The sequence below is a fragment of the Mustela putorius genome, unplaced genomic scaffold (assembly GCF_011764305.1).
Source record: "Mustela putorius furo isolate JIRA1106 unplaced genomic scaffold, ASM1176430v1.1 tig00003845_pilon_pilon_pilon, whole genome shotgun sequence".
Lineage (NCBI taxonomy): Eukaryota > Metazoa > Chordata > Mammalia > Carnivora > Mustelidae > Mustela > Mustela putorius.
This window is the reverse complement of record NW_025421998.1, coordinates 52032700-52045621: the sequence shown is the minus strand read 5'-3', so window position 1 is coordinate 52045621 and position 12922 is coordinate 52032700. Positions and strand designations below refer to the sequence as shown.

Here is a 12922-nt window from a genome sequence, read left to right as displayed (position 1 = left end):
CACCTGCCTAACAATAAAGGGTATGCTCTTTCCATCTCATTCAATAAGAGCAATTATTTACCAAGGACACTAAAACATCACTTCTTCTAATCAAATTACCTTCTACCCTACTGGGCTCCACCTCAGCCACTGACACAAATAAGCGTGTCAAGGCTGATTTTTTATTTCTGACCTGCCAGAATGGGCCACCCTAACTATGGAAGCCCGAGGAAGTCAGCATTGCTAATTGTAATTTATTCTCGTATCAGAAACTACTCACCTATAGAGTTATGACTGGCACTGTGTATTTATAAGTCTTTTTGTAGTCAACACTCAATCAGTGAGGATCTGATTTTCTGTTTTATCTTCTAGCTATAACTTTGTCCCTCCTCATTTTTGCCTGCCAGCTATAGTGCTCCAAGCACTTTATTGTAGGTCTAGATCAAAATGACAAAGTAGTTATTCCTCAAACAGTTAATTTTATTTATTTTTATAGATGAATAAAAATTCTATATGGAATTCTTCCTACTTATTTAGTATATTTCCTCTGAATCCTTACTCTCAGTATTTAATTCATCTGTACACTTAACACATTTACTAGGACTATCAGTTCTTAACACTGGAGCATTAGGAGCTACAAAAATCACAGACAGAATGAAATATGTGACTTTTTTTCTCTCTAAGCCAAATTTTATTTGGCCTGGGAATTGAGATAAACTTGTATTTATTATTTATTTTTTTAAGAGAGAGAGGGGGGTAGTCAGGGGCAGAGGAAGAGGGAGAGAGAATCTTAAACAGGTTCCATGCCCAGCACAGAGCCAGATGTGGGGCTCAATCCTACGACTCTGAGATCATGACCTTATCCAAAATCAAGGGTCAGTTGCTTAAATGACTGAGTCACCCAGGCACCTAAATATTTGAGGTGTTTTATTTTAAAGAGGCATATGATTTGATGCTGAAATAAATGAAAATGAAAATGGTAATAGTTGTTGCAGTTTATTGCATGTTTACTGTGTGTCGCCTAATCATTATGAACATTTTCTTTACTGTATCCCATTTATTTTAATAGACTTTGTAAAGAAGCCATTCTAACTATTGACTTTTCACAATATGCTGATAGTGAATGCATTTATGTAAATTATCCAGAATTACATGGTTATTAAGTATAGAACTGGGATCCAGACCCAGATATGTTTTACACACAGTTGTATCCACTTTGCACAATAGATGATAACTCCTTTCAGAATTAACTAAATAAAAGAAGATCAAAGTGGGAAAAAGCTGTCAGCAGACACATCCTTGCTTTGAAGGATGGGTAGCATTTGAATAATGGGAAAGGATTGGAAGGGGATTTCAGTGCTTCTGGATACCAATGACTTCTAGAGACTACTGAGGAGAATATGCAGACTGGAGGGAAGAACATTTTAGTAAATATTGGAAGATATGGGTGGAAATATTGGTCAGAGCGACATATATTTGGAGTCAATAGAGTCTTTAATGACTGCCAGAGCAAGTGGTTAAGATTCCTGGTCTGGATTCCTTGTCCACCTGTATCATCTATTAGCCCTAAGAACTTCAGCAAGTTACTGGACATTTCTAGAAGTTTTTTTTTTCTTTTTTTTTAAATTGTAAAATGAGGTAAAAAATTCTATCTTGCTCATCAGACACTTGGAGGAGTAAATGAAACAATATATGTGAAATATTTGAAACAATGATTTGCCCTTTGCAATAACTAAATATATATTATCTATTATTTTGACTAAGAGGTGAATTTGACAACTGTGTGATTCTGAGTGATTTTAGAAAAGGAAATAAAGTATAGTAAGTTTTTAGTAATATGGCTGAGAGTAACTGTAGAAAGAATATAGATAAGGGAAGGGTGCCTGGGTGGTTCAGCGGGTTAAGCCTCTGCCTTCGCCTCAGGTCGTGATCTCAGGGTCCTGGGATAGAGTCCTGCATTGGGCTCTCTGTTTGGCAGGGAGCCTGCTTCCTCCTCTCTCTCTCTGCCTGCCTCTCACCTACTTGTGATCCCTCTCTGTCAAATAAATAAATAAAATCTTAAGAAAAAAAAGAATATTATAGGTAAGGTAAAAGTCAGCAATGATTTCAAGGTTTCTCTTCTGAGAAACTGGCAGAATGATAATGCGTGGGAATAAATGACAAAAAAAATCTTGGCTGGTCAGCTTTTTTTTTTTTTAACCAGTTTAACAACATTTAATTTTCCTTGGAAAATATCTCTTGCAAAAGATGAAAGGCATGTCCTTGAATTCTTGTGATTTTCTGGCTCACACAGCAAGTCCTAGATTCTGCTTACAAGGATGTGGTATTGTCCCCTTCTAGCCTTGGTACCTGAATGTGTGGTTTGATGGGTTTTTACAGAAAGAGGTACATTTATAATTTCTTAAAAAACGGGAAAGTGTTATGTGGAAATTCATCTGCCAGTGGTAAAATGTGTAGAATAATTGCTTAATTCTGCATTATTTGTGCTAGGTATTTGGCACAGTGACATAATATTTTGATGATCATAGTCTATTTTGTACAATACTATAATGCTTGTTGCTGCCATCTTTAATTTCAAAAGATACTCCATTTTTTGAAAATGAAATAAAGAAAATAATCACATTGTAGTGGAATTTATTACCATATTTGCATGATCTTTGGTTTAATTCTACCTTATATGTCTTATTACACACTGAAAATCAAGTAGAAATAATAATCATATTAATAAATATTAGTTAAATATTATAAAGATATCTTAAAATGAATTTAGAGACATCAATATTTGATTTAGATTTAAATTTTTTTTAGATTCTTTTTTTATTAAGGTTTATTTTGAGGGATCACAAACAGCAAGGAATTTTGGATGACCAGAGTCCAGCTAACATGTAAATCAGCTTTTAACATTGAATATATTAAGATGTAAATCTGCTTAACATTGAAATAAATCCGTGGCTATACTTTAATGAAATGCCCTGAATTTATAGCTAGGTGACCTGACTTATGTTCCTGGTTAGTGAGTTAGTGACATAGTGAGAATGGCTTGTCCAGTAGGTTCTCCTGAGATGTTAGACTGTTCTGAGTAGATGCACTGGCAAGGAGTGTGTCCTCCGTCTTCCTGTGGCTTATGTTTAATCCCTGATGATTCAGGTGGTTATTCCTAGACCAAATGGAGCTGGATGTATGCAAAGAGAATTTTCTAAGAGAATCAAGCACCATCTCCTTTCTGAAGAAATAGGGACCCCCCCATAATATGTTAGCCTCCTTTCTTTCTGAAGATAATTGTAGCCTCATCTTCAACAATATTTAGGTAGTTATGAATTACAGGTGATAGAATGCCCACTTGAATATTAAAGATGATGTACTGAATATAGAACACATGCAATAATCGTTAATAAGGCAAATTTGCCTTAATACTTCTTCAGCTAATTATACTTAAAATGAGACATTGCTCCTAGAGTTTTATGAGGAAAGTAGGTGGGTTATGAATCTTTTAATGTGGCAAAATGTAATTATCCAAATGTAGTTAACCAATTGCATTCTTTATGCTATTCATGTTTTACAAGCTAAAAAAAGACATAGAATGCTGTGTTCAGATCTGAATTGCTTTTATTCATGTTGCATTTCATTATCTAGAGCATTATCTAATGAGTCTTATTGGCTTCTGGGACCAAGCTCTCTAAATTTGGAAAACTATTCTTTAAATCTTTATTCCTGTTTCATTTCTTTTAACATCTCACTACTTCTTTTATTGTTCTTTTACTCTTTTCTTTGTCCTTTAATACCTAGAAGATAAACCAAAGATATAATTCTTTTACACAAATGCCAGGACTTTGGAAACTACTAACCTTCACTAGGTTAAACGCTTACTGCTGCTGCTGCTGCTTACAGAGGGAGATCAAAACACACCTCTGAGAAATTAACAGCTCCAAGCTTTTCTCAGCCTCATGTTTCCTAGTCAAAGATGAACCCATAACATCAGGAAGTTAACCTTCAAAAAAATCTAAGAGTGAGGGAGTCAGAGTGAGGCCTGTGTGTCCAGTAACTGTAACAGTGATGAGAAAGCTGTGAGAATTTGTTTTGTGGTTAAGAAAAATTCAGCAAAAACAAACTCTCAGGAGCATGCTCAACTTTTGATTTGTTTAAGCATTAGTGCAGAGATTCGGCATATCATCCCTTAAATCATAACACTGAACACGAGCGGGAGAACTATTTCAGCAGGAGAGCTATTTCAAACAGCTGAAGAGATAGAAGATAACATAAACCTGGAAGAGAGCTAAGCAGTCCACAGTCACTTCCAGCTTTTGGAGGACTTAGGTCATCCTGGAAAGAAAATTGTTTATTTTACTTATTTTATTCATTCAAACATTTCCAGAAAAAAGTAACTTCATTTCCTCTTTAATGATTACAAAGCTGAAAATACTTTGGCTTTTAATGTATTTTTGGACACAGTTTCATGAAGTCTGTAGTTAAATTAATGTACGCAAGTTTTCCCTTTTGTCTTTGCCTTCGATAGTACGTGTTCACTTGCTGAATAAGGAACGTAGAATGGCATAGAAAGAAGTGCCGAAGAAATAAAAGTGTAAATATTTAAGGACTTGAGTCAAATATCACATAGCTATGCCACAAAAGGACAGCTGATTATTTATTGCATTGATGGAAGCTGGATTTTTGTCATGCTTTGTAAGGCATGGTGTAAAAACTCCTAACACTGATGATTGTGACCTCTCCATCTGGTGTCACTGAACTTGCAGTTGGGAGATTATGGGAACAACAGGCTCTAAGAAGCTGCTGTGAGCTGAATGTCTTTTCTGGGATGCTATCGGTCCTTGACTTTTGCACCATAAAGTACCCTACTTCATTTTCTATTACTCTGACACCAGGTTCTCTCCGTCTTTTTATTGCTTCTATTTCTTATTCGTGATCCCTAACTGTAGACTTAATTGAGGGTTAAATTTTCCATCCCTTCATTTTCTTCCCTGGCATTTTCCGCCATTCATGATTTCATCATCACTAACTCTTGGCTGCTCCCTGGAGGTCGTATCTCTATTCTAATGTCTTACTGAAGCTAGAGATACTTCCTCCTTCACCTCATATGCAGTAAGGCTAAAGCTAGATTCCTAATCTTTCTCTTATCCCCAAATTACCCATTCATATCCTATTAAAATGTGTTAAATGCAAACTATACACCAGACATTTCAGGAGGTGCTTTGGACATAAACCTGGAAATTATTTTCTATATTTTATAGAGTGCAAAATACAAAGCTCAGATACTTGGATTAATTTACTCAAATTGACCCATCCAACAGGGAATGTAACTCAGAGGTCAACCCAGAACTCTGACACCAAAACCTGTCTTTCTTTCTATTATACCATAAAGCTTCTCAATCAATGGGACTATCATTTTTTAATTACACTAAATGAAAATATGAAAGTAATTTTTTGAGTTTTTCTTAACTGTTAGTAGTGACCAAATCCTGTCTAATCATACATTGGGCCAGAGTTTGCACAAATATCTCTCTCCCTTCTGTACTAAGAGCTTCTAAAATCCAGCCATGCCATACTCATCATTTTATTCCTTTCTGTAACAAAATTCTTTGTAGTGGTAGCTGCTCAAAATTTCTTGATTTAATAAGTGATATAATTAATTAATGAACAACAATGCATCTTGAATATATTCATTGTGTTTGTGCTACATTAGTCTTTCTCTGTTATCTCTATTGAGAGCCATGAATGATGTTTTATGTAGCAGATCAGATTTACACTAAAGGGATATTCAGGTTTAGTTTGTTGCAAAGAGAAACAAAAATGGAATGCAATATATACTCATTGTAGTATAAGTCATGAAATTCACCATTGCCCTAGTGTTTTCAGCCCAGAGCTGTTGTACCCATTTCTATGTAGTTTATGGATTAGACTCCAGAGACTCCCCAGTGAGTTAAAGCAATATACCTCCTTGCTTTTCTGACTAATTCAGAGTAGTCCTGGGAAGTCCTTTTACACTTTCAGATGTCTTAATTAGGGTCCAGGCTCAGAAAGCACTCCAAATTTCTCTGAATTGAAAGAGCTGACTGAAATGTTCTATCGTTAAAATTGCCAAATGTGAGAACATTATATGGCTCTCTGCATAAGTGAGTAGATAACTGTATCATTGGACTTCTTCTGAATATGTAGTTTCCAATTCCTGCATCACCTGGGTACCTTTCTTGCTTCAGATAACACCCAGGGACTGATGCATGATTGAATATGCCTCAGGGCTTTTCTATACATAGCAATCCGCCGTGCTGCAGCAAGATGTGTGATGCAGAGTTTGCAGAGTTTTTCTGCCAGGAAAGGCAGTGTAGCCATTTTGGCTGCCTCTATGAAGTTACTCTGACTCTGCACACAGAAGAGTGCACAACGTGAAAATTACCCACTGTGATTCTTTAAGAGACATCTGGTTTGTTTGGTTTTTTTTTTTTTTGATATATGCCATCATCTTGGTACCAAAATGTTCCCAGTTGCTATTTATTATAAAATATCTTCAAATGCATCTTTTTTTAATCATTCACTTACTAAAGGAGTTAGCATAAAATCTTAGAAGACTTTGGCTATAAACATCATTATTTTAAACAACATCTGACAACTTGAAAATTAATGTGCCAACTAGTTGGGCATCAAGGAATTTTAAATGAATGCAACATAGAATACAGGTTTCAAAGCTTTTGCAGAGGGTTAGTATATATTGACTACAAATTAATCTGCTTGTTTAGTGCATCTTTGCCTCTGAGCAGTGACAGACAAGATTGAATCTGCCAAAAAAAAAAAAAGGCTCTGTTATATGCCTCAACTCATTTTCTATTGCTGAGCTATTTGTGGTAACCAGTAATTGGAAGGTTTGGTTTCAAAGTGAGTGTTCAGAAAAATAGATGAAAGAACACCTCATTCACAGTCTATCAGTGATGGAAGATACAGTCAGTTCTTTATAAGCCTGATTGGAGAGGGTAAATCTTACATAAAAAATCTGAGACCATTTGGAATGATGCGCTGTGACCACCTGAACATGATATAACTTTGGTAATCATTTTCCATTTGGTACCTTGCCGAGTCAAGCTTCATTAAGAGAGGTGAAGCTATGACTACTTGTGGTTTCTCAGGAATGCCAATTTGGACAAATAACATCAAACTGTCTTTTGGGTTCAATGCCTAGCCTCTTATGTAGATTGAATTGAAATACAACAAAACTCCTTATTTAGGTCTTTCATTCTTTTAATTTCAATTGTAGAGTATATGAGGCTATCAAAGCAGGGTAAAAAATTATATCCCAAGGCCCTACTTCATGTGATATTACTGTTAATGGAGGCTCTATTTTAAGAGGGCAGCTCTACATAATATTGAGCTCATAGTCTGTGTTCCTGCATTTTGCAAGTGATAAAATCACAAATGAATGAGTTTAGTGAACCCAAATAAATCTTGTATTACAAATATTCCAATTATAAGTGCATGGTTCATTTTTTCATTTTCTTAGAGAAAATTTATTTTAAGCTGGTTGTGTTTCTGTGTGTGTGTGTGTTCTACAATTTGTCTTGTTTGTTCAGCCTTTGTCTTTATTCTCCCTGAGCCTGGTTGCCTTGGTTACCATTACATACATGCTTGAACATGAAGTTCCTCTTTGACGTACATTTATTTCTATGGAAACAATGATGTCATTGGCACGGGTAGGTGCTCAGGGAAAGCATAAATAAGTATTCAATATTGATCTTTCTTTTGGTCATAAAGTGATTCATTAAATTATTTTCTTTTTAATTAGAGAACTGTATTTTTGCTTTCCTTTTGACTTGATCATGAAGGTACATTTTTCCTTGTTTATAGACTTGCTCAAGTAAAATGACTTACTTAAAGAATTAAATACACCATATAGTTCCTTCTCTGATATGTGGTGTCATAAAGCTCACCGCAGATACTATTACAATAAAAGAGTCATTACTTTTACCTTAAAAGGCTCTCAGAGAGTGAGAAATTTATCTCGGTAACATCTCAATGTTATCAAAAAATTGTGCAAGGAATTTTATATTCAGATTAAGGTAATATACAATGTTTAGATGATGGATCAAGGAAAAAAAATGGGCCTTACTTATAGTCATTATTTTAAAAACCTCCAGGTTTAGAAATACAGGGATATACGAGGGAAGTGATACTTACTAAAACATTTTTTATGATATTAAGTAAATCCACACATAATTGGTATTCCATTTTTTAAAATGTCTTAAGAGGCTTTTAAAACTTCTTTTTAAAAAAGCATCTATCTTCTTCTCTGCTTTACTTCCCCCCTACTCCAGTCTAATTTTTTTTTTCTTTGTAGATGATGTGGAAACCTGCTTATGATTTTCTCTATACTTGGGGTGCTCACCATGGAAACAGCTACAGAGACGTGTTACAAGATCTTCAATCAGCTTTGGACAGAATGAAAAATCCTGTGACCAAACAGTGGCGAGACTTAACTGGAGCTTTAATACTAATACATTCCTTAGAGTTTTTGAGAGCAACTGCATTCTCAACTTCTGATGAAGTATAAAACTGAAGGGTATGTTCTGGGGAGGAAGGGAGAATGGTAGGGGGAACATGAGTGTGTGTGTGTGTGTGTGTGTGTGTGTGTGAAAAGAATCTCAGAAAAGTATTACTTATATTTTTCAAGTTTGAAAAAGTATCTTTTCCCTGGTGAAAGCACAGCCTAACACAAAATTCAAAGATAGGTTTTATAATCAAATATGTATTTTTATATATGTTTCAAATGCAAACATTAAGCTGTTCCGTTGTTGCGAGGAAAATAAAGCCCTCTGTCACTTTCAAAGTTATTTTTCATTTATTTAAGTTAAAACAAATGACTGTTAGCATAATTACACAGATACCCAGATAAACTAGAGGCTCCCAGGGTAAACACTGGAATTTTACCAGTAAGCAGGTCAAGAGAGAGGAGAAGCAAACACATACTCTGTGGACAGGCACAGGGCTATAAGTTTTCTATATTTGATATCTTTTATATCTCAGTGGAGTGTGCTAACATTCTTCCCATTTTTTATCTGAAGAGACTACGGACTAGAGAGGACACTCAGGGTTGGCAATGTGAAGTAAGTTTTCTGTCTGCAAAACCTGGTTTTATTTATCTTTCTAAAAACCATAGTACATAGCAAAATAGTAAAAATTAAAAGTGCATATTAAAACTTATAGGGACAGGGTAGCTACTTCATTTTAAGGGAAGCTTGCCGTATTTTTCCAGTCTGTATCCACGAACTATAGTTTTCACCATCTTTTTCCAGCATTTTGGGACAGAGCTAATCCTGCCAAACTTGGACTTTTTTTCAGGATCATAGTGTGGAGTAGTTCTTAAAATCTCAGGGATTTTTTATCAGTAGTAATTAGTTTTTAGGAAACTGATTTATCACTGTTGAGTGTAGCAGTCTTAACCACCGAAAACACTGATATCTCTGTAGGTGAATGCTCATGTATGTCTGTATGTGTGTGTGTGTGTGTGTTTACCAGAGCATTTCATAAAGCTTTTGGAAAACAGAGACTACCCAGTAATTTAGGCCAGTACAAATGCTAACTGCTGGTAGAGCTCACAAAAAGATGTTTTGTGCTTACTCATATGTTAAATCCTTTGGCCATCTGCCAGCGTTGTGTTTTGGACAGTCATTTATTTATTGTCACTTAATCAAGAGATAGAATGTGTGTACCTACTTTGAGGCAGGCACATAGATGCTTGGGGTTTACAGTAGAAGAAACAACATGATCCCTGACTTCAGTACTGCCAAGTGACAGAGAGAGACAAAGATTTAAAACATACAGTTAAAGGTAAAATTGGATCTGTAATAAAAACTGCAAGGGACAGGTTGACAGATATATGGAGAGCCATCACAGGAATCCGAAGGATCAGGCATGTTTGCTCTTGGAAAGAAATGATGAGCCCTAAGGAGGATCAGGCACTGCTTCTGGTCTGGGAGGGTAGAAGAGGTAGGTCCTCAGGCAGAAGTTGGGGCTTAGGAGATTCAGGGAGCCAGTAGAACAGGCCTAAAAGGGAGAAAAAATGAAGGAAGGAAAGACACACCCTCAATGGTAATATGATGAACTGAATAAGAATTTTGTTTGGGGATCCTGAATAAAACATGTCCATTTGGCTAAAAAGTAAAAGCAGAATCTTTTTAGAGCTTTTAATACACCTACCCTGGGGTATTTGTTATGCTGGCAAAGGTAATTTGAATTAGGTTTAAGAACAATCTTTAAGGTTTTCAATATTTATATTTGATAATAAGAGAACATAGCCTGCCCAGGGAGTTATGCACACATTCAAGGACAGAATTTATTTTAGTTGAAAATAAATGCAGAGAGAAGGGGGAAAAAACAACAGTGTGTAAGTTCAGGACACAATCATTTTTAGTGGTGATTTTGCTTTCTTTAGAACATTCTTGGAATCTTATTAACATGTCAGCAAACCAGAGAATTTCGGGAAGCGATAGTACAGAATGAATAACTGGGTTTTTCCAGGCTCCAAGATCTGAGAAGACAGAGACCCTGTTAGCTGATTAGGGGAGTAAGATTAAACAAATCACTTCAGGTTTACAGTGCATCATGGATTGTGATTGTGGCTGGGAAGTTTAAAAAGAGTTTAAAAAATGAAAAACATGAGGTCCAACTCTAGGATGAAGCAATGGCTTAAATATTAATGTATACAAAGATATCTTACAGTCTTGCAACAAATCCTTCCCGAAAAATTTTAAACCCATGTCCAAACATTCTGTTCTTATAAATATATTCTAATATTTTTGTAAATCATTTCTACTTTTCTGAATTTTACATTTTTCTTCGTATAATGGATTTCATACTCAGGAAAGATTAACTCAGTAATCATGAATTGCCTTTAATATTTGGCAGCAAATCAAGGGAATTAATAAGGCACTTAAATCCCATCCTTGACATCATTAAAAACATCAAAAGCCATTAATCTAAAACTTCTTTAAGCATTTTGGAATTGGAAATATCATAGATAGTTCTTTCAGTACCTCAGGCTTTTTCTCTAATGATGCATTAGGACGAGATTTTAGTTCAGTGCTTAGCTTGTAGTGTCACAGTTTTTCTATGGAAGCCACAGATTCTCCACTTCCTCTGTTAAAGCCTTACTATGAAGGCCAATTAAGGAAGTGCAGGCGAGAGCAGATGATTAACAGTTCATACCAGTAATGGTTACAGCACGCTTTCATGTCCGGTAATGTAGGAAATACCATATGAAGTTTTGACCTTGAGGATGACTCGACTTCTGGAAGGAGCAGCATTTGCTACATGAATGGATGGCATTGGTCTAAGAAATGCCACTGCCAATGAACAGGTTTGAATATGTGACATGAACATACAATAGAAGGAAAAAGGAAATACCGTAGAGTACATTCGAATCATACTATGCTATAAATAGAAGGTTCAGAACTTGAATTTTCATACGGTGCTGCTGTCAATTATATTTTCTGTAATTTTTCTTAATGTCTAAGGAATGTTTGAGACAATATAAAGAAAAAGAGTATTGAAAAAGTATGTGACTAGAGGTTTTTCTAATTAAAATAGATATTTTTTTCTTCTCATTCTCCCACATAATTTCCCCCTCTTCCATATGAAGTTGTTTCCCATGTACTGCTGTATACCCTAGTTAGTGAAGTTCCAAAGATCATATATTAGCATTATTCTAGGTTCAGGTAACGCAAAGGCATTCTTCAGAATAAGATGATTGTTGAATGTTGGTTTCTTGCATGCATATTTATTGTCTACAACACAAAATAAAAAGTGATTATATGCACACAGGAAACCTGAATTTGCACAAAGGTAGCATCTGGTGTTTATCTCATATTCAGCATCGAGATTTCACTAAATGTACAGATTTGTGGCTTCTGCATATATTTTTTACATTGACTTTCTCTTTATGTATATCTAGGCTTATGTAATCTAGAAGGTTTTAAATATAACAGCTTTGCAATTCTGCATAATAGTGTCAGTTCATATATGAGGGAGTGAGGATGGGGAATCAGTACTGGATAATAATTTGTAACATCAAAGCAGAGAATCCCAGAGCAAGCTCTGCTGTTGTAGTAGTGAATACAACAAGAATGGCTTCTTCTGCAAAATAGGAGTCTAGAGTGGAGAGCTGTGGCTTAAATCTTTGCCTGTTACATCCTAAGAGACCTTTGACCTATCGCCCAGCCTCCCTGGGCTTTGGTTTTCCCACCCATAAAACAAAGGGCTTGAACTAGGTAACCTCAAAGTTCCCCATGGGTTTAAATGTCAATGAGTATTTAATGAGTAGGATATTTCATGGTCTTTTTTATTTGTTTGACTATGCAGGAAGAGGATGTGAACTAAGATTAATAATACTAATCATCTACATCAAAATAATGTCCTCTCTGTGTGAGGCAAAGCACACATAGCATATACACACGAACATTCTAAGCACTTTACAGTACTTCCCATGATTACTCACAGACCCTAGTGAAAATGCTTTGCAATGTGTACGGTTTTGAACAGCTGCAAACTATCCAACTCTTCAAATCAACTAGACAATGGTGTAGGAGGGTTGCTTAGAAGGGCAGCAGCAGCTTTACGAGCAGTGACCCAAAGCACACTGCCAGACATGCTCCAATCTCCCTGCAAGGCCTTAGACCAGGCAATGTCTCCTGCAGGAAATCTCCAATTTCAGCAGCAGCAAAATCCCCTGGAGGGCTGGCTGGTACACAGATTGTTGGGCCCCACCCCCAAATTCCTGATTTAGCAGGTCTGTGGTGGTACCCAATAAGCTGCATTTCTGCTAAGTTCCCATGTGATGCAGATGCTGCTGATCCAGGGACCCCACTTTGAGAACCACTGAACTACAATTTCCTTCCTTTCTCTAGAAATGAAAGAATCTTTGTTAAGCCAGAAAAACTTGCTTTTA

At 35.9% G+C, this 12922-nt stretch overlaps 1 protein-coding gene across 1 annotated transcript in view; it reads left to right on the top strand.

Moving 5' to 3' along the window:
• The window catches only part of MACC1 (MET transcriptional regulator MACC1), a 58115-nt gene extending 49309 nt beyond the window's left edge, over positions 1–8806 (top strand). Inside the window, exon 5 of the mRNA XM_004743371.3 lies at positions 8318–8806. Coding sequence (XP_004743428.1) covers positions 8318–8530 — 213 coding nt within the window. The 3' untranslated portion in view covers positions 8531–8806. The remainder of the gene's footprint in view (positions 1–8317) is intronic.
• The last annotated feature ends 4116 nt before the right edge of the window (positions 8807–12922 follow it).